This window comes from Hippocampus zosterae, chromosome 4 (genome assembly GCF_025434085.1).
Source record: "Hippocampus zosterae strain Florida chromosome 4, ASM2543408v3, whole genome shotgun sequence".
Taxonomy (NCBI): Eukaryota; Metazoa; Chordata; class Actinopteri; order Syngnathiformes; family Syngnathidae; genus Hippocampus; species Hippocampus zosterae.
Window position 1 is genome coordinate 23583005 of NC_067454.1, and position 26842 is coordinate 23609846.

Consider the following 26842-nt stretch of genomic DNA (forward strand, 5'->3'; position numbering starts at 1 on the left):
TCATTACACGATTTGATGTATGGATGCCTTGAATGCTTTGCTTGTCGAGGCATTTGAGGCAGCGCATGCGGTATATTACACTTTATCCTAATTACTAAACCATAAAAAGATAGCGGAACCATCAAGTAATAAAAAGCAGCTAGCTACAGAAAGATGACACAGGCCAAAATAAAAAAGGAGGGGAACTGTGCCTGTTCTAGTTCCTCCAGTTGGCTTCTCATCCGAGCTGAGAGGCCAACCGTCTTCTTACTGATTTGAAAACAACAAAGCTAATGTGGACGCTCACATCATGTAGCAGCACTTGAGAAGCATACAATAAAACAAGATCACAGAGAAGCAGGCTCTGACGTGGATCCAGTCACCTTCTACGTTGATGCAATCGGTGTTTCTGCTTTTATTGAAACAAGCCAGGGCTTTCAGCGCATGTTATTAGGAAGTTGCTGTTTGCCGTGTTCAACATGTTCTGTTTCGCAAAAGCTCTGCGGTAGAAGCAGTCATCACTACGGCAGACAGCTTCCGTAATACGCAATGTGATGAAAACCGAGACAACAAATGAAAGACAATTGTAGAACGCTAGTAAATGGAGCAGCTGGCCTGGGCTTGCTCTATTTTATTGTGTGTTGTAAATATTGCGCAGGGAAATAAGGTTGTAAGTCTGGACAGATGAATTTAGTAGGTGGTGAGAGGAATACAGAGACCTAAAAAAAATGAGAGATCCTAATTTGTAGGTGGTAATGTTTTGTCAAGGCTGTGGAATAGAGTGAAGAAACCACACTTGTGGCAATGTTAATGTTGAAGCTATCCGCTAGAATAACCTCAGATTTTTCTCAACCGTGTCACAATTAAAATGCACATGAGCACAAAGTTTGTCAAGAATTTCATCATTCCTAAGAGGCAAAAAGTGTGACACATTCCAAATTCTGATGGATGTGGCTTGACTGCCATATATCACCAAAATTGATGTACGAATTTGAACACTCATCTGTGTGTGTGTGTGTGTGTGTGTGTGTGTGTGTGTGTGTGTGTGTGTGCACTCGTTTCCATGTTTTGAGGGGACATAAAATTGGAAACACAGTCACGTCTTGGGGACCATTTTTCTTATGGGGACAAAAAAGCAGGTCCCCATAAAAATAACGTATAAAAAGCATCAGAGGGCTGCCCTGAATGTGCCTGTGAAGTTTTTAGCAAAAACCCACAAGTCACCATTTTTACTGATTGTGTGTGTGTACACGGTGCTCAGCAGCCCACCACATGGTTATTCGGTGCTATTGCACTCACTCCTCCACACACACAATTTGCATATGCCGCGCCCATTTGTCCCCTAATGGAAGGATTTTTACAAGTGGGAGGGGGTCATCATTCAATTAGTGATCATCAGAAGAAGCCTGCAAAGCTCGAAGATGGCAGCAAAAGAAGCAAAAGTAAAATGCAAGGTAAGCAAGTTTCTATGAATTAACAAGTTATTTATTTGTTTAATGTTACAAATGTACATACTAAAATAAGAATATTGTCACTATTCTCTATGAATTAACAAGCATCGCAGCAACACTGTATTAACAATAACTAAGCTCTGGCATACAATAGTAAGCGCTTACTATTGTATGCTCTGGCATACTATTGTATGCTAGAGCTTCCCCCTATGGTTTATTAACTTATTTGGCGACTGAAAATACAGTAATTATAGTTTGTACATTTACATTGAAGCTCGAGGTTTTTTTTTTCGGGTGCACGCATCTCAGGCTTGAATGAGAGCCGGGGCTCGGCTCGTCTCGGGGCTAATGGCCGAGTCGCGGCCTAACGGCTAACGGCTAGCACAACTGAGTGTGTTGACGAACGAGCGGTGACTATTCCTTTTTAACTTTTTTTAACCGCAGTTTCAAAATTCATTACGCACTAGCGCGACTAGTGAAACCGGCGTGGGATTTTGTCGAGTATAGCAAGTAGCGTAGGTAATGGAGACAAGCTAAACAAAACGTGAGCTACCGAGATCGGCTACTTCTAGGCTAAAGGTAAATGCTAAACACTCAAATGTGTTGACGAACGAGCGGTGACTATTCCTTTTTAACTTTTTTTAACCGCAGTTTCAAAATTCATTACGCACTAGCGCGACTAGTGAAACCGTCGTGGATTTTTGTCGAGTATAGCAAGTAGCGTAGGTAATGGAGACAAGCTAAACAAAACGTGAGCTACCGAGATCGGCTACGGCTAAGCTAAAGCTAAATGCTAAACACTCAAACGCCACTGCCTGGTCTCGCTGCTCTTTCTACCCATTAATTATAATGATGGAGTTTATGAACAATTAAAAGTTTAAGCACTTCAGCTAATGTATCGATTTCGTAAAGTGAGATGAGCAGTGATAATCTAATACATGGAGGGCACGCACACTGTTTGTGAAACAATAATATTTCTAATTGTGTGACATTCCAGATTCAAAGAATACGAAATTAATAACTATATAAAGAACAATTCCTGCACTATGTTCCTTAGTTCTGTAAATTTAGTATTTATTATTGTTAAAGACAGGCTCCAGCATGCCTGCAACCCTTGTAAGAATAAGCAGTTTAGAAAATGAATGTATGGAAATTGTTTCAACACTAAAAAAAAGGTATACTGACTATTTTAATGTTGATATGGCATTAATAAAAAGTATTAAAAAATATATTGTGCAACCTCCCACATTTATTTAACCCGTCTTTCAAAACTAGTGTTTTCCCATCAAAACTGGAAACCGCAAAAGTTATTCCGATTTACAAGAGCGGAGAGAAGCACTTATTTACAAATTACAGACCAATATTTTTCCGGCAAAAATTGTAGAACAACTATTTGCAGACAAACTTTACAAATGTATTGCAAAGCATAATGTAATCTGCAAATATCAATACGGTTTCAGAGAGAAAAGGGCAACATCTATGGCAATAATGGAAATTGTGGAAGAATCAATCAATGTGTGTATGCTTGCATGCTCGCGATCAGTTCAATAGTGGGTGTTTGGTCACTTCAAAAGTCGGATCTTCAGTCAAAAAAGGTTGGGCACCCCTGGTATCAGATGTTTGGCACATAAATGGTTGAAAAGCTATTTAGATGACAGCTACAGCTGTTGTGAAAACACTATAAAAGTAACTTAATTGTATAATATTAATATGCACAGTTCAACAATTTCCAATCAAACAAGTTGAAGCTAACTCCCTAAATTTATCAAGATCAAGGTGTACAACCAGACAAATGTTCTACTTATTGCCATTTCCTTTGAGCATATAAACTGTACTGAACAAAGACATGTATTGATATTTTTTCCTTTATGTCGTTTTTTTTCATGTCTTTCATATTGCGTTTATATGTTCGATATATTAATCAATTCTGACTGAATACAATGCAAACTCTTTTTCTCTCTCAAGTTTGAAATCCCACAAAGAGTCAGCCCCCTTCAGGACGCCATTCGTCACATTTCATTAAGGACCAACAAAACAGGCAAATTGTGTGCGAGGTACATAAATGCAGTCAAAGGTAAGGCGTTGTCTGAATTTATATGCTGCGGAATTATTACATAATATGGCATATACTGTAGATAAAACATATACAGTTATTATCAGATGAACACTAAATATGAACCCTGAGTTTATTTTTCCAGTTTCCGACTCAGTTTGTAAACAAGCCGTTATATAAATAATTAATTCCGTGTTTTGTCTTACTTCAGTAGAAGAACACCATGTGAAACCGAACAAATAAAACCAATTTTATTCGACAAGATATGTTTTCTAAATTACCATGGACCTCTCAATAATGGAAGACTAGATTGCAAAGCCCGTTTTCCCCCCCTAAAAACTATTGTTGCTGTCTGCTACAGGATGTGAAATATTTGCAAAGAGTACAATCGGCAGAGGACAATTTGTTGCTGAATATCGGGGATATATGATAAATGATGCAGAATACTAGAGCAGAAGATGAGTTTACCACCAATCATGTGCTGCGTTTATGTTTGCATTCAAGTGGAGAGGGAAAACATGGTGGTAAGACTTATTATCCACCTATTCTGCACCACTATAGACAATATCAGAATATTGTGATAATGATCTCATGTTGTTCTTTTTCACATATTTGTTAAGCAATGATGCTTCACAAGAAGATGAGTCATTTGGGCGACCAGTGAATGATGAACACAGGAGGCCAAATTGCTAGATGAAAAGGATTGATGTGGATGGTGTGCCACACCTATGTTTGTTTGCTTTCAATGACATTCAAGAGGGAGAAGAAATGACCGATGATTATGGTGGCGAAGACTGCCCATGGAGAACACAAGTATGTGTACATTGCAGATTATAAAGAATGGCTCTGTGTAATAAGGATGGAAGTAACTTTTGAAAGAATCAGAATAGTAGAATCTTACTCGAAGTATTGTGAATCAAATTTTCCCATTTCCACCCACATTCCAAAACGCATGCTTAGCAGGTGAATGGAGTACTCTAAATTGTCTCTCGGTGTGAGTGTGAGCGTAAATGGGTGTTGTCTATCTGTGCCCTGCGATTGGCTGGCAACCAGTTCAGGGTGTATCCAGGCGGGGTACACCCTGTCCAAAGACAGCTGGGATAGGCTCCTGCATGCTACCAACCTTTATGAGGATAGACTAATTAGAAAATGGATGGATGCATGGATCAAAATGATCATTTATGGCAGGTGTATGGAATAGGTTGGTACACATTTCAAATAATTATTTTCTGAAACCTAAACTCAAAGCAAGTGCCAATTCAATTTCTAAAATACTTTAGAAAGTTAAGTGCTGCACGATCAATGATTTATATCTCAGAAAAAAAATATTTGTCTTTATGGATGACTAAATTTACCAGAAGTTTTCCACCTGCCTTGCAAATTGTAGATCTGATCCAAGTTCTTCAGAGTTGCAAATAACAATCCTGCATAACTTGATGAGATGGGCTATTGGCCTATTCATAAATAATATTCTGAATCTCTATCATTGTTGACTGTCTTTCTAGATGACCAGCCTTTACAGTCACAGATGTGGCTCCTCAACCCTCTGTACTGCCTCAGAGTCAGATGCAACATACACCAGGTAAAGTCATATCCATCACTGTTTCATGATATTTGGTATCTCTATATCTGTGCATTTGGGATGATGGATAGTAATTTTCATGATAAAGTACTGTATGTATGCACAACAGGAAATTTCACATAATGCATTGGAAAGGCTAATGCGAGCGGACTATTTTAGGTCGTTTTAATTTGACACAGAGATCATTATGTTCTGGAGCTATGGCTCTTTTCTGGACCCTCACGGTGTCCCCATAGGACACGTTTACCAAGTGTGTGTGAGGGGAGAAAAAACAGTGTCCAAGCGGGGAAGAACTGACAAAGTGTTAACAAGAATGTCCCCACAATGTTTTTGAGTTTAACATGTAGAAAACACAGTTTTAAAAGATGACGTTGTTCTCTCAGATTTGTGCATCTAAATTTTAGACGGTTTACTTGAGGCTCAGTTTGGTTTGTTCTATCATATTGTCCAATTTTGTTTTCCTAATTGTATTTCAGATGACCAAGACAATACCCAATGAGACTACTTTAAGAGAAAACTGTTGCGATACTGCTGGTCCAGGCAACATACACCAGGTATAATCATATCCATCACTGTTTCATGATATTTGGTATCTCTATATCTCTGCATTTGTGATGATGGACAGTAATTTTCATGATAAAGTACTGTATGTATGTACAACAGGAAATTTCACATAATGCATTGGAAAGGCTAATGCGAGCGTTCTATTTTAGGTGGTTTTAATTTGACACAGAGATCATTATGTTCTGGAGTTATGTCTCTTTTCTGGACCCTCGCGGTGTCCCCATAGGACACGTTTACCAAGTGTGTGTGAGGGGAGAAAAAACAGTGTCCACGCGGGGAAGAACTGACAAAGTGTTAACAAGAATGTCCCCACAATGTTTTTGAGTTTAACATGTAGAAAACACAGTTTTATAAGATGACGTTGTTCTCTCAGATTTGTGCATCTAAATTTTAGACGGTTTACTTGAGGCTAAGTATCGGTTTCTTCTATCATGTTCTCCAATTTTGTTTTCCAAATTATATTCCAGATGACCAAGACAATACCCAATGAGACTACTTTAAGAGAAAACTGTTGCGATACTGCTGGTCCAAGCAACATACACCAGGTATAGTCATATCCATCACTGTTTCATGATATTTGGTATCTCTATATCTGTGCATTTGTGATGATGGACAGTAATTTTCATGATAAAGTACTGTATGTATGCACAACAGGCAATTTCACATAATGCATTGGAAAGGCTAATGCGAGCGGACTATTTTAGGTCGTTTTAATTTGACACAGAGATCATTATGTTCTGGAGCTCTCTCTCTTTTCTGGACCCTCACGGTGTCCCCATAGGACACGTTTACCAAGTGTGTGTGAGGAGAGAAAAAACAGTGTCCAAGCGGGGAAGAACTGACAAAGTGTTAACAAGAATGTCCCCACAATGTTTTTGAGTTTAACATGTAGAAAACACAGTTTTAAAAGATGACGTTGTTCTCTCAGATTTGTGCATCTAAATTTTAGACCGTTTACTTGAGGCTCAGTTTGGTTTGTTCTATCATATTGTCCAATTTTGTTTTCCTAATTGTATTTCAGATGACCAAGACAATACCCAATGAGACTACTTTACAAGAAAACTGTTGCGATACTGCTGGTCCAGGCAACATTCACCAGGTATAGTCATATCCATCACTGTTTCATGATATTTGGTATCTCTATATCTGTGCATTTGTGATGATGGACAGTAATTTTCATGATAAAGTACTGTACTTGCGCACAACAGGCAATTTCATACAATGCATTAGGTCGGTTAGTGTTGGTAGACTATATTAGGAAGATTGAATTTGTCACAGGGATTTTCGTCTTTTGTAGTAATTTCTCTTTTGTGGACGCTCACGGTGTCCCCACACCACTCGTTGACTAAGTTTGTGTGAGGGGTGGAAACTGTGTCAAGAGTTTCAATATGGTCCCCATAAACAACTGACAAAGTGTTAACAAGAATGTCCCCACAATGTTTTTGAGTTTAACATGTAGAAAACACAGTTTTAAAACATGACGTTGTTCTCTCAGATTTGTGCATCTAAATTTTAGACCGTTTACTTGAGGCTCAGTTTGGTTTGTTCTATCATATTGTCCAATTTTGTTTTCCTAATTGTATTTCAGATGACCAAGACAATACCCAATGAGACTACTTTACAAGAAAACTGTTGCGATACTGCTGGTCCAGGCAACATACACCAGGTATAGTCATATCCATCACTGTTTCATGATATTTGGTATCTCTATATCTGTGCATTTGTGATGATGGACAGTAATTTTCATGATAAAGTACTGTATGTATGCACAACAGGCAATTTCACATAATGCATTGGAAAGGCTAATGCGAGCGGACTATTTTAGGTCGTTTTAATTTGACACAGAGATCATTATGTTCTGGAGTTATGTCTCTTTTCTGGACCCTCACGGTGTCCCCATAGGACACGTTTACCAAGTGTGTGTGAGGGGAGAAAAAACAGTGTCCAAGCGGGGAAGAACTGACAAAGTGTTAACAAGAATGTCCCCACAATGTTTTTGAGTTTAACATGTAGAAAACACAGTTTTAAAAGATGACGTTGTTCTCTCAGATTTGTGCATCTAAATTTTAGACCGTTTACTTGAGGCTCAGTTTGGTTTGTTCTATCATATTGTCCAATTTTGTTTTCCTAATTGTATTTCAGATGACCAAGACAATACCCAATGAGACTACTTTACAAGAAAACTGTTGCGATACTGCTGGTCCAGGCAACATTCACCAGGTATAGTCATATCCATCACTGTTTCATGATATTTGGTATCTCTATATCTGTGCATTTGTGATGATGTACAGTAATTTTCATGATAAAGTACTGTACTTGCGCACAACAGGCAATTTCATACAATGCATTAGGTCGGTTAGTGTTGGTAGACTATATTAGGAAGATTGAATTTGTCACAGGGATTTTCGTCTTTTGTAGTAATTTCTCTTTTGTGGACGCTCACGGTGTCCCCACACCACTCGTTGACTAAGTTTGTGTGAGGGGTGGAAACTGTGTCAAGAGTTTCAATATGGTCCCCATAAACAACTGACAAAGCGTTTACACGAATGTCCCCACAATGACTTTGATTTTAAAACATATCAAACACAGTTTTACAGGATAAAGTTCTTCTCTCAGATGATTTGTGCATCTATATTTAGATGGTTTACTTGAGGCTCAGTATGTGTTCTATCATATCCTCCAATTTTGTTTTCCGAATTGTATTCCAGATGACTAAGACAACACCGAAAGAGGCGACTTTACATGAACTCTGTTGTGATAGTGCTGGTCCAAGCAACATACATCAGGTATATTCATATCTATCCAATGATTCATTCCATTTGGTATCTCTATAACTGTGCATTCGAGATGATGTACAGTAATTTTCATGATAAAGTACTGTACTTGCGCACAACAGGCAATTTCATACAATGCATTAGGTCGGTTAGTGTTGGTAGACTATATTAGGAAGATTGAATTTGTCACAGGGATTTTCGTCTTTTGTAGTAATTTGTCTTTTGTGGACGCTCACGGTGTCCCCACACCACTCGTTGACTAAGTTTGTGTGAGGGGTGGAAACTGTGTCAAGAGTTTCAATATGGTCCCCATAAACAACTGACAAAGCGTTTACACGAATGTCCCCACAATGACTTTGATTTTAAAACATATCAGACACAGTCTTACAGGATAAAGTTCTATCAGATAATTTGTGCATCTATATTTAGATGGTTTACTTGAGGCTCAGTATATGTTCTATCATATCCTCCAATTTTGTTTTCCGAATTGTATTCCAGATGACTAAGACAACACCCAAAGAGGCGACTTTACTTGAACCCTGTTGTGATACTGCTGGTCCAAGCAAAATACATCAGGTATATTCATTTCCATTCAACGATTTATTCCATTTGGTATCTCTATAACTGTGCATTCGTGATGATGGACAGTAATTTTCATGATAAAGTACTATAGTTACGCACAACAGGCAATTTCACATAATGCATTAGGAAGGTTAGTGTTAGTAGACTGTATTAGGAAGATTGAATTTATCACAGGGATTTCGTCTTTTGTAGTAATTTCTCTTTTGTGGACACTCACGGTGTCCCCACACCACTCGTTGACTAAGTTTGTGTGAGGGGTGGAAACTTTGTCAAGAGTTTCAATATGGTCCCCATAAACAACTGACAAAGCGTTTACACGAATGTCCCCACAATGACTTTGATTTTAAAACATATCAAACACGGTTTTACAGGATAAAGTTCTTCTCTCAGATAACTTGTGCATCTATATTTAGATGGTTTACTTGAGGCTCAGTATGTGTTCTATCATATCCTCCAATTTTTTTTCCGAATTGTATTCCAGATGACCAAGACAACACCGAAAGAGGCGACTTTACATGAACTCTGTTGTGATAGTGCTGGTCCAAGCAACATACATCAGGTATATTCATATCTATCCAATGATTCATTCCATTTGGTATCTCTATAACTGTGCATTCAAGATGATGTACAGTAATTTCATGATAAAGTACTGTACTTGCGCACAACAGGCAATTTCATACAATGCATTAGGTCGGTTAGTGTTGGTAGACTATATTAGGAAGATTGAATTTGTCACAGGGATTTTCGTCTTTTGTAGTAATTTCTCTTTTGTGGACGCTCACGGTGTCCCCACACCACTCGTTGACTAAGTTTGTGTGAGGGGTGGAAACTGTGTCAAGAGTTTCAATATGGTCCCCATAAACAACTGACAAAGCGTTTACACGAATGTCCCCACAATGACTTTGATTTTAAAACATATCAAACACAGTTTTACAGGATAAAGTTCTTCTCTCAGATGATTTGTGCATCTATATTTAGATGGTTTACTTGAGGCTCAGTATGTGTTCTATCATATCCTCCAATTTTGTTTTCCGAATTGTATTCCAGATGACTAAGACAACACCGAAAGAGGCGACTTTACATGAACTCTGTTGTGATAGTGCTGGTCCAAGCAACATACATCAGGTATATTCATATCTATCCAATGATTCATTCCATTTGGTATCTCTATAACTGTGCATTCGAGATGATGTACAGTAATTTTCATGATAAAGTACTGTACTTGCGCACAACAGGCAATTTCATACAATGCATTAGGTCGGTTAGTGTTGGTAGACTATATTAGGAAGATTGAATTTGTCACAGGGATTTTCGTCTTTTGTAGTAATTTCTCTTTTGTGGACGCTCACGGTGTCCCCACACCACTCGTTGACTAAGTTTGTGTGAGGGGTGGAAACTGTGTCAAGAGTTTCAATATGGTCCCCATAAACAACTGACAAAGCGTTTACACGAATGTCCCCACAATGACTTTGATTTTAAAACATATCAGACACAGTCTTACAGGATAAAGTTCTATCAGATAATTTGTGCATCTATATTTAGATGGTTTACTTGAGGCTCAGTGTGTGTTCTATCATATTCTCCAATTTTGTTTTCCGAATTGTATTCCAGATGACCAAGACAACACCCAAAGAGGCGACTTTACCTGAACCCTGTTGTGATAGTGCTGGTCCAAGCAATATACATCAGGTATTTCATATCCATCCAATGATTTATTCCATTTGGTATCGCTATAACTGTGCATTCGTGATGATGTACAGTAATTTTCATGATAAAGTACTGTACTTACGCACAACAGGCAATTTCACATAATGCATTCGGAAGGTTAGTGTTAGTAGACTATATTGGGTAGATTGAATTTGTCACAGGGATTATCGTCTTTTGTAGTAATTTCTCTTTTGTGGACACTCACGGTGTCTCCACACCACTCGTTGACTAAGTTTGTGTGAGGGGTGGAAACTGTCAAGTGTTTCAATATGGTCCCCATAAACAACTGACAAAGCGTTTACACGAATGTCCCCACAATGACTTTGATTTTAAAACGTATCAAACACAGTCTTACAGGATAAAGTTCTATCAGATAATTTGTGCATCTATATTTAGATGGTTTACTTGAGGCTCAGTATATGTTCTATCATATCCTCCAATTTTGTTTTCCGAATTGTATTCCAGATGACTAAGACAACACCCAAAGAGGCGACTTTACTTGAACCCTGTTGTGATACTGCTGGTCCAAGCAAAATACATCAGGTATATTCATTTCCATTCAACGGTTTATTCCATTTGGTATCTCTATAACTGTGCATTCGTGATGACGGACAGTAATTTTCATGATAAAGTACTATAGTTACGCACAACAGGCAATTTCACATAATGCATTAGGAAGGTTAGTGTTAGTAGACTGTATTAGGAAGATTGAATTTATCACAGGGATTTCGTCTTTTGTAGTAATTTCTCTTTTGTGGACAGTCACGGTGTCCCCACACCACTCGTTGACTAAGTTTGTGTGAGGGGTGGAAACTGTGTCAAGAGTTTCAATATGGTCCCCATAAACAACTGACAAAGCGTTTACACGAATGTCCCCACAATGACTTTGATTTTAAAACATATCAAACACGGTTTTACAGGATAAAGTTCTTCTCTCAGATAACTTGTGCATCTATATTTAGATGGTTTACTTGAGGCTCAGTATGTGTTCTATCATATCCTCCAATTTTTTTTTCCGAATTGTATTCCAGATGACCAAGACAACACCCAAAGAGGCGACTTTACTTGAACCCTGTTGTGATACTGCTGGTCCAAGCAAAAAAAAAAAAAAAAAGCTCTGTCATCCAAGCAGGGCTCAGAGTCAAGCCGCTGCTCCTCCGCATTGAGAAGAGCCAGAGGAAGTGGCTCAGCCATCTGTTTAGGATGCCACCGGGACGCCTCCATGAAAAGGTATTTCGGGTATGTCCCACTGATCAGAGTCCCCTGAAGATGACCCAGGACAAGCTGAAAAGTCTGTCTCTCAGCTGGCTTGGGAATGCCTCAGGATCACCAGCAAGAGCTGGAGTTGTTTGGGAGGGTGAAGTCTGAACTTCCCTGCTTTAGTTGCTGCCCCCGTGACCCGACATTGGATAAACGGAAGAGAATGAATGAATGGAACACTGAGATACATTTAGAAATTAATCGTAACTGGTTGAACTTTCTAAAGACTAAGAAAAAGTTAAAAAATGATAGTGATAAAGCTTCAGTTTTCTATAAGTGTAATCACAATTTGGAAAAATCTTTTTCCATAGGAGAAAGAAGTGAGAATGATAATCCGTGCCAATTAACACCCAAGAGACGGACACCATTTTCAAATAAAGACAGGCCATCATCAGATGATGATGAAATTCCATCAAGTATTCCTGCCAAGAGATCTTCCTTCAAAGGTAAACTGAGAAATCATGCTGCTTTTAAGAAAATGTACTGTCACTGTCCAAATTAAGACATAAATGTAATTTATCGCTGAGACATGATTATCTCCTTTTCATGTGCATTTTAAAGTCATCTCTGAATGGTACATTTGTTCTGAAAATGTTGTGAAATGATGCAACAGCGCAGCTTCTGTTGCTCATTGAACAGCAAAATGTTCAATGTGTTTAGATTGGAATTTAATCATCTACTCTCCTTGACTTTCAATAATAAAACTATTTTTTTTCTCAGTACTTCTAGGAAAGAGGAAGAGAACTCCCTGGCAGGAAAGCGAAATAAAGGCAGTGGAAAGGCACATGATGGGACTCATCAAATCTTTTTGCGTCCCAGGAAAAATGGATTGCGAAAGATGTTTAAGGGCTGAACCAGAAGCCCTTAAAACACGAGACTGGCAAACCCTCAAGTATTATGTTTATAACCGCATTTCGGCTGCCAAAAAGTAATTGCAGCACAAATAAGTTTTCAATCAATCTGTTGAGGCACTTTTATTTTCATTATGGATATTTCACTTTGAATGTATTTTAAAACAATGTCAACAGTTTGTTTGATGTTTGTTTAAGGTAGACCATAGGTGTCAAACTCTGGTCCTGGAGGGCCGCTGCCCTGCATGTTTTCCAAGTCTCCCTGTTGCAACACACCTGATTCAAATGATCAGATCATCAGCAAGCTCTGGGCAAGCCTGACATTGAACCTGTTCATTTGAATTTGGCTGGATCTTTGATTGCAACAACATGCCAGAAATGTCTTCCATTCTCTGAAGCAGACATATTCGAGTCACATGACATTTAACAAACAAAATAGATTATTTCAACGATTATTATTCAAATGAATTGACTTTCATTTGACAGTTGGGTTCAGATGCTTGCCATTTTTGATGAGTAATGCACTTTGTGTGAGGTCCCCAGTAATCACATGTACTTGTTATAGATCCTGTGTGAATTATGTAAATACATTTAAATATATTTAAATTAAGTCCTCATAAGGCATGTAAACTGGACTTTTCTGAAGTCCCCATATGACATGGTCCAACCACATGACTTCATAAATTCTGATATTTAAAGGTGTTTATAAGCTAACACCACCACCTTGTGTATCCCTGATTTTTTGCAGAGCTCTATGTCATTTAGAAAGGGTGGTCCCCGAAAGTGATGAACTAAAAAGTAGTCCCCACAAATCACATAAACCGGTCTGTGTGTGTGTGTGTGTGTGTGTGTGTGTGTGTGTAGGTTTGTATCTATACATCAAAAGTAGCCTCTGAATGCTGCATCATGTTTGTATAACTTTTTTTGTATCTGAAGGGTTCCTGACCTTTTATATTTTTAGAAACCAGTAGGCGTCTCTGGTTCATAACTGTATGTGCAACTGGTCTTGGAAAGAGCATCCTAAGGCATGTACTGACTTCAAGTTTAGTTTTATCTCAATTCAACAGAGAGTCCAACAGTATCACCCTTTTCTCAACTGCCAAACTCTCCTCCTACCACAATCTGTTTTTATACATGTGTTATATTGTCGTCGGCCTGTAGCTTGAAAAATGCTGTCTGGATGTGTGAGCAGGGTGGGGTCCTTTCATCTAGAATAGTGGCCTTTCTAACCTAACCGAATGGTAAATAACGGATAATTGTACACACCTATATGCACATTTTTAAGTCACATGAAAAATGTGTTTATAAATTTTTGGGTGTGCCCCCATATTTCAACTGGCAGTTTGAGTCCTGATGGCTCTGTGTTGGACAATTCATCTGAAAAAAATTCACGCAAAACGTGGGCCAAAATCTGGAGGAACAAACCACAGACTATGATATGAACACCATGAAATCAGAATAATTGTATTTGAGCTGTAGGTGTCGTGCTTTTCTTGCACAGAGCATTCACACTGTCCGTTGCAGTTTTCTGCTGGGCACGCTGCAAGCATTTGTTCAGCACCACAATTCATTGGCCTCACGACTGGATGACTTATTGTATCTCTCACGGAGTTTCTGCTTCTGAAAATGTTCTATTTATGTATATTTAGGAGCGGAGTACTCCTGACAAACCACTCACGATATTATCCACCAGTTCCTTGTCATCTCCTCTCATACATCTTATGCTCTATGTTAAACCTGAGCTTGCACAAAACGCGCACCATTTTGCAGAACTGAAATTAATTGTTAACCTTGTGCACTAAAACATATATATCCCTTTCACGATGCCTGAACAGGAACATTAATTAAGTAAATGCTGAAGTTTAAGAGACATCGGTGACTGCGGTGGTTACCTCTAATTAATTAGCTTGACAGCGTGTAATTTAGCCAACCAAGCATCAGTAATATGTCTGCTCCTGTTTTTCTATGGGAATTAAAATATACCTTTCTAATCCCAAGACACATTTGAATAATTAATTTTCATATCCTATTATGTATTGCTCTCTGTGATAAATTACATGCGAGCCTAACACCCAAACACCTTTCAGTGTGTCTTTTTCTGTAATAAATTGCAATCATTCTCCTGACTGCAACATTTACAACGGGTAGGGTGTCAGGTAAACAGTGTCAGCAGTTGTTAGCAATGTCACCTTACGTTTTTGTTTTGTGCCAGTTTTAAATTGTACCATCATATTTTATTAACTCTTTTCTAAAAATGAATCAGTGGGCCTCATTTTTCAGGAGCACATATTTTTAACTCTGTTAAAAATCATTTGATTTGACTTTTTTTTTCAATCAGTGATTACCATAAGTAGATTCATCCATCCTTTTTCCGATCTGCTTTATCCTCACAAGAGTCATGGGGGGTGCTGAAGCCGATCCAAGCTGTCTTTGTGAAGGAGGCGGGGACACTGTCCTCGAGGGCAATTCAACTGGCAGCCCATGGGCCAGAACCAGCCCATCAATCAACTTTGTACCAGTTCGTGGCCCACATAGTCACATATTGGGGCACCAGATTGCTCCGAACTGCACCAAATGTATGCACCCCCCCAAACAAAAAAATGTTTGAAGATAATCGCATGTCCTGGATACGATACAACATCAGCTCAGTGAATCCACAATCTTCTCCCATTCCTGTTTTTGTTTTTTTTGCACGAATGCTACTACAGCAGGCAATCGTCCCTCTATGACAAATGAGTAGCTGCATCATTTGTGGATTTCACTCACAACATATGAACCTCCATTTTCTGTCCCACGTCAGTCAAGAAAGTGGAATTTTTCTCATTAGCAGACCAGTAATTCCAAACCAGGGTGCTGTGGCATCCGAATGTGCCACAAGACATCATCAGAGTTGCAGAGGAAATATCCAATTTTATGTCATTTAGCCTAAAATTATTTTTTAGCATTGCAAATATATCTTTTCTCATCTATCTATGTCGGCGAGACAATTCAGTATCCAGTGTGATCCACCTGTTAACATTCATTCAACAGAATAAGTTAGGACTTTCTGAAAGTATATAATATTATATAAATGTGTGTGTATAGAGAGAGAGAGAGAGAGAGAGAGAGAGAGAGAGAGCATGTGACAGACAGGTGAGCAATTGTGACATTTCTCAACGACGAAACTTCAAATAGAAGTCTAACGTGTGTAAATTATTTGGTGACATGCGAGTTTAGCTTGTTCCCCACTGAGCGCATTCAACGAGGTCATAAATCAATCGTGTTGTTTGTAGATGAGTCATACACGTACTCACTCAGGACATCGCTGAGTAGCAATTTGTAAATGTATTGTTTGCCAAAGGACGAATCAAAAGCAGTCAAGCAGAGGATTCCCTCATTCTGCGGTCAAACTAATTCCACCAACTTGGTGCCATTTACGTCTGCAGGAAATGTATTCATGCTCTGTACAATACAATGAAAATGCTGTGTACAGTATTTTTATATAACACCCTGCATATTGACATGTATTGAGCTTAATGTCAACATTCTATTCACATAAATGCATGGCTATAGCTCCTGTATTTGCTAGTTTTACTCACGGCACACTTCCTCTTGTACAGCGTAACAATGAGCATAATTTCCCAGGGTAAAATCAGATTTGGTGAAACTAAGACTGGGTAACAAGGTTTTGTCGCTTGCAAGGTTTAAGGTAGGGCATGATGTTGAGAACTTTGTGTGATAAGAAGCAGAGTTACGAGGAAGGGGCAAAACCAGTCTTTTGTGAATTCAACCTGTAGCACTGCCGTAAATAATGTGTTATTATTAAAAGTACAGCTGTACTGGGATCCCTTGTCCTGATTAATTTAATGCTCTCAAGTAATATGTCATTTCTAATTCATAAGAGGAGTCAAATTCTGCTCACTGAACTCTCTTTTACATCAGTCCAGGGACATGACAATGATAAAAGCCTTGTCATTAAGTGAATGAAGCCACTGGATTCTATTTTTAGATCATCGGGCATGGTCGTATGGATGACCTATCACTGTATACCATAAACTGAGCACTTTATGGTATAGTATAATCAGAGTTTACGGATTGCTCGTACTTTGTTTGTTGTTCGTTGATAGTTATGGATATTTTTAAAAATCTTACATACAATGGATGTGATACAATGGAATAATTGACAGATCGAAAACTAGTAAAACGCGTTCACAGATAAATGCGACCTACAGTATGTTTAACAATAGGCCAATCGCAGACAGAGCATCATTCCATCAGTAGGCTCCAGTGAATGGTGCTCACTTATTCGTAGCGGAAGCGAACAGACGAGTTCGACATTACCCAAAAGCTAACGATTTTGGGCTCATCCCAATCGCCACTGACTAGATTCACACCAGCTGTGAGGAACAAGGGCAGCAACTCAATATGAAGCATCGTTGCCAGATTATTATGTTTGATGATGTTCAGACAACCATCCTGTAGGAACGAAAACTGAATTGACTCATAGAATAACCGTCGCCATCATGCTTTACAGCACCTGTGTCATGACTGTGGTGATACTTTTCGATTGATGTCACCTTGTTGAAGCGTAGATATTGATGAGTGATCACATTTTCAATTGTTTATTTTTATTTGTTTCAATGACGGTCTTTGAAAATATGTCTCCATGGTTGGTGGCATGAAAAAGTTTGGAGACCGCTGCCTTTATTAAAAAAAAAAAAAAAAAAAGAACAACAACAACAACAAACAAAACAAAATGTATGAGTGTGTGTGTGTGTGTGTGTGTGTGTGTGTGTGTGTGTGTATGTGTGTGTGTGTGTGTGTGTGTGTGTGTGTGTAAATTGTCGAATGTCAAGGTTAATTTTGTTTGAGAAATCGTAATGCCTTGGTTTTGTGGGCTAAGTACTTGCACAGTCACACCCATAAATGCAATTAAGTATACAAGTTCTATGTATGTGTGCGTGTGTGTGTGTGCGTGTGTATGTGTGTGCTGCCCTTTTAGCACACACATGCAGATTTAATGACAGCTGAAACAAGGAATAGAGTGTTTGTTTTGGGCTCACAGCTACACACACACACACACACACACACACACACGCACACGCACGTGGACACACACACAATGCGATACCATCCTCGTTCCATTGTAATGTTCTTGACAGAATTTTGAAAATATTTCTATTGGTCGGCAGCTCTGTGTACATATTTTTTATATGCTTGTGCATACAGTGTATGTTTGTATATTTTAACAACATTCTGTATTCTGTTTAATAGAAAGTAAGTGGATAGGGTGTGCACAGCAGTGAATACATTTATAAAAGGTAAATTGTATTTCAAAACAACAACAGAAAAGTCTATACATACAGCTTGGAAGCTTGTCCTGTTGCTCGTTCCATGCATTGACATCTGCACCAATATAGAGAAAACCAAGCTGCTGTTTATCTATTGCCATTGTTTGGAGTTAATCATTACCGAATGCATTAAAGGGGCTGTAATTTTTTATTGTGATTCAGCTCAGGTCACAATTGTCAGCCAAGCTGTCTAACGTGTCTTGAATGCAAGCCAATCAAACACTTAAAATTGGTGCCATAAAAAATGTGGTATGTGTTGCAGTCCTCACATTTTTATTTTTTTTTCTCAAGAAAAAAAAAACCTTCAGCTATTTTTCTCAAAAAGATCTATGACCTATGGATGTTCCTTAACACCGATTCTTGGCTTATAGTACACATTGAATGAAGTAATTGAGTCAGTTTTCCGTGCCAGCCACCTGGCAAATCAGCTTAATTTGCTCCCAGCTTGAGTCCTCCAGAGATCACCTTGATCAGTGATTTATAATCCATTAACTGTGCAACATTTTAGATGGTTTGCTGCTGGAACGCATCTGATTGACATTAAATCTTAAGAAGAATGTGTGGCTGGGCTGGCATAGCTCAGTGGAAGAGTGGTCGTCTCCCAACGCTGAGTCTGGGGATTCAATCACCAGTCTTTGTGATCATGTCGAAATGTCCTTGAGCAAGATACTGAACCCCCTGATGCTGCATCATCAGTAGGTAAATGAGCTAACAGTGTGAAGTACTTTCAGTACCAAAGGCAGGAAAGCTACAAGTGACAGCCCATTTATCATTTGAACCCCAAGCAATGTTGAGTACAAATACCAGATTCTTTTGGTTCAACAATAATATCATTGTAGCCAAGCGCACAGTGCAGAGGAGCGCTTCCGGCTGGGGCCTTCCTGTGTGCCGTTTGCATGTTCTCCCTGTGCCTGCGTGGGTTTTCTCCGGGTACTCCAGTTTCCTCCCACATTCCAAAAACATGCATGGTAGGTAAATAGAACACTCCTAATTGTCCCTAAGTGTGATTGTGAGATTGAATGGTTGTTTTTCTTTGTCACGTGTGATTGGTTGGCAAGCATGTCAAGGTGTTCCCTGCCTGTTACCCGCGACCCAAATGAGGATAAAGCGGTTCAGATAATGGATGGATGGATGGTCATCAAGGCCAATGAGCAACAAGTTAAAAAAAAGTAACTGCAATATAGACCAATAATTGAACCATACTTTTGTCACCTGTGCAAATTAAGATATGTGTGCATTTGTGAGTCCTGTGCTGCTAAAGCACAGGTGTCAAACTCCAATCCTCGAGCGCCACGATCCTGCATGTTTTAAGATCTTTCCCTTCTCAAACACACCTGGTTCAAATGATCAGTGTATCAGCCTGTTCTGCAGGGGCCTGATAACAAGCCTGATTTAAAAAAAAACAATATTATGGAATAAGAGACTCATACATTATGATTAAAAACAACATTTTGTTGAATGGAAGTCTTTCACAGTCCATATCTGAAGAATTCACATATAATCACTCAAATTGGTATTGGTATGTGTGAACGTGGTATATGGCTAAACTCTAATAAAATGTATTTTCCACACAAAAACACGGACCTAAAAGCATTTAATTTTCTTTTAAAAGCCGACAGCGCAAGTTATAATCCGATGCACCTTATATATGGATCAATGTTCTGATTTCTTGGAAGTAGTATTTTCAATGCTCTGTAAAGCGCTGTGTTACAGCTGCAGCGGTGGGGAAAGTGCTGTATAAATAAAGCTGTATTGTATTTCGTTTTGTATAGCTTCATCTACTGGATGCACAACGTAACCGCAGCCACTATTGTAGCTCCTATTCTATGTGCCTTATAAGCCGTTTTTTATTGAAGGCGCACCTTATACTCGGAAGCACCTTATAGTGCGGCAGCAACTTCAGACCTTGAATATGCACAAAGTGGGAGTAGCTTATTCCGTGCTCTAAATATAGCAGATTTCCAAGTATAATTTAGACCAACCAAGCATTGGTGTAAAAAGTGGAATAAAGCAATTACTAGAACTGTGCCTCTGTTTGGACGATATTGGTGTGAAATGATCTTGGAATGAAAATTAGCAAATAAAAATCTAGTAAAATGATGTTCAGGTGATTCTGCAATGCTGGTAATTTCGTACATTATACTGCAGGTGCTCGTCAAACAAGGACGTTGACAGCATTAAACAGTTCTGGTTTTGAGGTTGCCCTACTTTTTAAGTTTTTCAATTTTTTCCACCCTTGTCGGTCTAATCTATTTTAGCAAATATGAAAATTCCTTCATTAGACAATCATTATATTGTTAAATAAATGTACATCCACAACACTGTTGTGTGCAATCAAGTATGCAGCCAATTTTTCGAGCCCAAACCTTTAGTAAGTCAGGCCCTTACCGTTCTGTATTTTGTGAAACAATTCAATCATGTCCGGAAGGCAGGATTTACAAATGACAACATGAGAATGTAGTTGGCTGAAACACAAAACCAAATGAAAGCACGAACAGAGTGAAAACACTGAAATACTGATCAATGAATTCCCCCAAGTCACAGATAGGTTATAGTGCAGTACGTGCATCAGAACAAAGTCACATGAGGACGGAGAAGCTATGATTATTGATCGCATGGCTCAAGTTCACAAGTGAGTCTGCGAATATTTTGCCATTTACATAGCCATCTGTTTGTCTTGCTGGCTTGCAGAAGGTTAAACTAATTTCATGAAGCTGTTGCAGGAGCGGCTCATGAACCAAGGAAGACACCATTGAAATTTGGGAAGTATCCAGACGTGTTCATTTATTTCTCAGAAAATGTTATTTTGCCGCTGGCTCCTCCACGGTGCTACGAGCTGTTAGAGACTGCATCTAAGTACATTACTGAAGGGCAACACAGTTGAAGACCGAGGCCTCTATGGTTGTAGAGGGTACAGTGTGAAAATTATGGCAGTTTGATTTTCATTTTGATGCAAGGCTCGTTTTGACTATTTGGGAATTTAACAGGCCTCTTTGTGCCATTGTGGGCATTCTGGCTTAACGAGGGCGTTCTTGTTAACATGCACCCAGTACATCTGAGAATTTGATGGTAAAAAGTCAGATCAGGCAGACTGATTCTGAGCTGTTTGTGGTGAATGTCATCATATCTCATTCACAAATACCACCATTTAGATTTAGAGTCTAAAATTCAGGGGTACCCATTACGTCGATCCTGATCTACCGGTAGATCTAAGACAAGTCCCAATTAGATCCGAGGAGTGTCGAGGAGAAAAAAACACAAACAACCATTTGCGTGTCTTTGTGCATGTTAGTAATATATATTTTTTTGTGTTAATGTACGCTGCACCCTAATCATCCAATCAGTCTCATTTTCACAAAAAACGTATTTAAACAATAAAATAAAATAAAATAAAGCAGGTAAATCTTGAATTTACGGTGACGCTTGATTACGTCACCAGAAGTTGTTAGCGCTCAGCAGACTGCAATTGCAGCTTGTGATCAGAGCTGTTGCGCTCTATCTTTTATTGTCATTATTCTCATTCAGAGTTTGCTTCATGTACAATTCACCGAGGGCACGGGCAAAGAATAGGAATCTAGGAGGGCCCAGGGAAGCACTTTAAAAGGGTACGTGTGAGCTACAATAGTTAACAGGCTGCAAAAGTGCATTGCATGCCTCAGTTTCAGGCTGTTTCTCATCATGGCGTGCTCGTGTGTGTGCGTGCGTGCGTGCGTGTGTGCGTGTGTGCGTGCATGTGTGTGGGTGTGTGTGTGTGTGTGTGTGTGTGTGTGTGTGTGTGTGTGTGTGTGTGTGTGTGTGTGTGTGTGTGTGTGTGTGTGTGTGTGTGTGTGTGTGTGAGTGTGTGTGTGTGTGTGTGTGTGTGTGTGTGTGTGTGTGTGTGTGTGTGTGTGTGTGTGTGTGAGTGTGCGCGCGCGCGCGTGCCCGTGCCGGTAAGTGTAGATCCCGGAAGATTAGTTGATCGAAAAGTAGATCTTCGGTCCAAAAAGTTTGGGCACCTCAAGTCTAAATCATTGTAGAATTCAATTCATTGAGCAGATTATTATTTATATCGTCATTATGTTTTTGAAATTGTGGATATGAACAATTGGACTAAAAGGCAGTTATAAAATGGCCACTTTGCAGTTCTGCGATGTCCCTGGCTTTGCTTCCTGCAGGGACTCCAGCAAATCAGTTTCTTCTTCCACCATGTCAAGGACTACGCCTCTCGTGCGTTGATTTTAATGGGAATGACAGGAGCCGCTTCGATTGGCGGAGACTGAAGTTGGCCGTGTTCATACCGACAAAGGCACGAAATACCAAGCTGCGCGTGTCTGCGAAAATGCCAAAATCCTGTCCAGCTCGACATTCACTGGACATGAAAATCGAGCCCTGAGAGTTATGCGGCGATCAAATACTGCATGTGTGCAGCTGTGAGTCTCAGTCTCAGAATTATAACTGCTTCATTTCACGGCCTCTGGGTGCAGTGAAGACGTCTAATAAATTGATAACTTAGTGTGCTCTCCTACTGTTTCACAGTCATAAGTGTAGGCGCACACATTCAATGTTCACCTCTGGTGCCTGCTAGTTACTGACTTTTGTACTTTATTAGGACACAGAGCCTTTATTGAGTCATGTCTGGCTAATTTCTGATCATACTGGCCACATCTTAAACGGCTTCTTCCCTCTAGCCATTAACTCCTTAAACAGTCACTGACATAGTCACTCTTCTTGCACCACAAAATGGTACTACAACACTACTGGTATACTCTAAAATGGTTCAATGATTTTGTTGTTTACGATGATACTAGTGCAGTGTGTTATACCGGAGACAAATTCCTTGTGTGTTCTACATACTTGGCCAATAAAGATGATTCTGATTCTGATTCTGATTCTGATGTTTCAAGAGAATGACACTTGTTAAAAAAATGCCTGTGTCACACCATTTTGTCAGGCAAGGGCAATCGTGAATACTGAATACATCTCGTCCTGCCTCCAGAAAGTTCTGAACTGTACCAGAAGCTGTCATGAATGACAATGTAATGTCAGAATGACACTGGAACTTTTCATACGCACATTGAATTTCACAAAGCTCCTTGAGAATCGGCATAGCGCCTTCAAATCATTTCTCGTATTCAACGGTGAACAGGTTCTCATTTATACACGTAACATGGATTTTAAAAAATGTCTTCCTGGATGGTAATCCTTTGTGTTGCCTTTCATATGCAAGCTTGTTAAATACAGCATGTCTGTATCTAACTCGGATTGGTGCAAAAAATAAGAATCCTAAGCAGATCCTCGTAGTAATGACAATATATGTATTATTTTATATGCAGCCCTTTGCTCACAAAATGCATCAGATTTAATCCTGTGCTACTCGACATACAGTCACATTTGCAGAGGTCAAAGGATGTTTAAGAATGCAAAGCACACAGTGAGTAAATAGAATTAGGAGAATAGCTATAGAGTAAGTGGCTCTGTTCGCGTGAGCTGCTCCCTTGCCAAATGTATTCATCCAATTCTGGCCAGGCTTGTATCTCTCTCTCTCTCTCTCTCTCTCTCTCTCTCTCTCTCTCTCTCTCTCTCTCTCTCTCTCTCTCTCTCTCTCTCTCTCTCTCTCTCTCTCTCTCTCTCTCTCTCTCTCTCTCTCTCTCTCTCTCTCTCTCTCTCTCTCTCTCTCTCTCTCTCTCTCTCTCTCTCTCTCTCTCTCTCTCTCTCACACACACACAAACTGATGTGTAACATTGGTTTTGGGGGGGGCTTTAATTTTGGGGGAAATTCATAAGATTTGGAATTGACTTTTTTTTTCATCCAATTCAATAACTTAATTACTGATGGATTATCAAAGGAAATCATCTTCTCCTAATGTGATATTGTCAATATTAAGGATTCGGTATAGTTACAACTTTATTATTTTCCTGGAGAAAGCCTTAACAAAGAAACAAATTTAACAATACAACTATATACTGTATGTACCGGTAATCAAATTAGAATTACTGACGCGATAAATGATGAGTTTCTCATTTTATGTAAAGTGTTGCACTTCAAACATTGACAGACCTGCATTTGTTTTATACAGGGCTACCGTTTATTTTAATGCTGTTAATACATCAGTTACATGTGAGTAAGTGGCACAAGTGAAAATTTCTCCATGTTTGATTTTTTTTCTCATGTGGCTTCTAACGCATCACTATAAATAAAAATAATAAATAAAAAAACTCCTACGAGTACTCGTTTGTATTTGAATTGTGCGTGAGCATGCCTGCGGTAGTGTATAATTACTCAGACATGCAAGGTGACTCACCAAAGAGCCGCGAGAGAGAGGAAAAGAAGTGAGCTGAAGAAACAGACAGAAGGTTGAGTGGACAAAGTGATTTGAAAACAAAATGAATTTATGATGACCGACAAATATGTAAAACATAAGAATGGCAAGGTAGTGTCCTTATAAGGTTTGAAATGCCCCAAAAAACCTCCATAGGTTGAAAATACTTTTAAAAAATGCAGCCAACATAATCTCATTATAAACACACACACATACATGTATATATGCAATATATACACACATACAGTATGTAATGTGTGAATACTGCATATATGTATATGCATATGTACAGTACACAATATATGATGTCCATGTAAATATATGTTCATATTTGAAAATAGCACACAACAATGATAATAAGAAGACATCAAAACATATTCAACTTGTTTGAGGAGAAATACAAATACATGTCTACTCACTGGAGCAATTTAACAAGCCAGTGAATATGTGAGCGACACACTACATAGTGTATTCTTTCCAGCAGTATCAGAGGCAACATGGGTGAATGCTTCTCCACGCTGACTGTAATGGAAAACAGAAAAAGAAGCGTGAAGCCCATGGCTATTTCTTCCCGACAAAAAGAATGTCACAACAACAACAAATATTAAATTGAATGTTCCAAAAGTGTAACATTTGAGAGTTCAGACAAATATACAAAACATAGATACTGGTACAATTAATTCCAGCAGTACATATTAACTATTACATTGGTTTTATCAAATACTGCACTGTTTTGTTTTGTTTTTCGCAAACAAACCATGACTTGGGTTCTGTGTAAAATAGGGACATCCAGGTAAATTCCTGCTTTGCATTAAGCCTATAATATTATCCGTTTACAGAGAAAAAATGTTTCAAGCCATGCACGCTTCTTAATTTCTGAAAGGACGACCGCAAGAGGGAGCTGAGTATCCAATACTTTGAAATAGGGCTTGTAATAGCCCAATACCAATAACTGGTATGTTGACCAATGTAATTTATTGAAATAATAATAATAATAGTGAAAAGAAGCGGGATGGATTTATGCACATTTAAATATGACACACATTCAATTAGTCGTTACATAAAAGCACATATATGACAAAGTTTGACAGCCTTTTTACTTCATCAATGAAATGTATTGTCCCGCACAATGCATTCTGGGAACCGAGTACATTTTCCATCATTACCATTGAGTCTCAGGCGATGTTTGCCATAAGGTTTATGATGGAGAAACTTTGAGCATGGCACACATTTAATTAGATTACATAACATGGAAAAATACATTTCCGCGACGTAAAATTGTTTTCATGGTGTTTGTCTGGACTGGCGAAAGGAATACACCACCCTGTGATTCTGGATGAAATTCCATTCATATTTGGGCTTTTTTATTCTTATTTCATTATTATTCATTATTTTCTTATTTCATTATTACTCATTATTATTATTGTGGTGTTTATATGGAGCATGTTCATTCCATTTGGTTATTCAGGTTTATTTTAATGAGATTATAAGACTCCACGTTAACCCAGCTACTGGTACAATGAAGATAGAGGGCAAAAATAATCTCATCGCACAATTTAGGGACAGCATCAATGGACTTCTGCTAAATACACATTCACATCCGGATATGTTCTTAGAGTTTAAGTCCAAACAACAGCACACAGACTCCAAATTAATTCCAACCCACTTTATGAAAATATCACATTTTGCCTCTTAACCTGTTGTTTCACATCAGCAGTGTCCCATTTGCCTTTTATCATCACAAAACACACACACACACACACACACACACACACACACATACACGCTGTTGAGCCTTTTGCACAAGAGACAGAAGCTCCTTCACATAAATGCTCTCTCTTCGTTTGGCTCTGTTTTTTTTCTGCTATTCATCTCTGCCTCTATGTGTTTGATTCCTGCGATCCAAGAACATTGTCAGTGTTTTAATTTCGGACGGCGAAAGTGCAGGACAATATCACAAGGAGTGGACTCGGAAATATTGCCATATAATGATACGCAGAGAGAGAAAAAAGAACAATGATGAACTGAATATTAAAGTTATAGCTCATTATTTATTTTATTTAACATTTTTTTAGAGTCATTTTTAAGAGTTTAAAAATCAGTTACGTGTGCTATTTCTGTATTTAACATACACACAGGATTCATTGTATTATTGGACGCAAACATGCTAAAAACTATGTTAGCTTCAAAATCTAGCGTAAGCTTTTAATAAGGCAACGGGAGCAAAACTGAGTTCCTTTGCATTTTATTCAAGGATTTCACAATTCTTTTTTGTCAAATCCTCATCCCCATATCCATCAAAGTCCGACTCTTCAGTATCCAAAATGAACAGTTGGGTAAGTTCACAATCAAACATGCGAGGCTCCCTCACGTCATTGTAGGAGTCAGTCTCGTTGACGTGCGGCTCCTCA

At 38.8% G+C, this 26842-nt stretch overlaps 2 protein-coding genes across 26 annotated transcripts in view; one reads left to right on the forward strand and one right to left on the reverse strand.

Annotated features, from left to right (window-relative positions):
- Positions 1-26842, reverse strand: part of syt7b (synaptotagmin VIIb) — a 143069-nt gene that overhangs the window by 89486 nt on the left and 26741 nt on the right. The gene's annotated exons all lie outside the window — the stretch shown is intronic.
- Positions 1003-13664, forward strand: LOC127599353 (uncharacterized). 22 transcript variants are annotated; one of them, XR_007962088.1, is made up of 19 exons: positions 1441-1840; positions 3396-3504; positions 3845-4007; positions 4104-4296; positions 4989-5065; positions 5542-5619; positions 6097-6174; positions 6651-6728; positions 7218-7295; positions 7772-7849; positions 8338-8415; positions 8902-8979; positions 9467-9544; positions 10033-10110; positions 10597-10674; positions 11158-11235; positions 11724-11931; positions 12264-12398; positions 12673-12882. XR_007962088.1 is itself a non-coding variant. In XM_052063260.1 (17 exons), the coding sequence occupies exons 4-17, from the start codon at positions 4284-4286 to the stop codon at positions 11856-11858; spliced, it is 1083 nt and encodes a 360-aa protein (XP_051919220.1). In that variant the 5' UTR covers positions 1003-1433; positions 3396-3504; positions 3845-4007; positions 4104-4283; the 3' UTR covers positions 11859-11881. The 22 variants fall into 22 exon arrangements, 19 of the variants coding, with proteins under 19 accessions (XP_051919220.1, XP_051919227.1, XP_051919226.1 ...); XM_052063260.1 differs by lacking the exons at positions 1441-1840; positions 12264-12398; positions 12673-12882 and adding an exon at positions 1003-1433 and having other exon boundaries at positions 11724-11881; XR_007962090.1 differs by lacking the exons at positions 6651-6728; positions 7218-7295 and having other exon boundaries at positions 11724-12398; positions 12673-13664.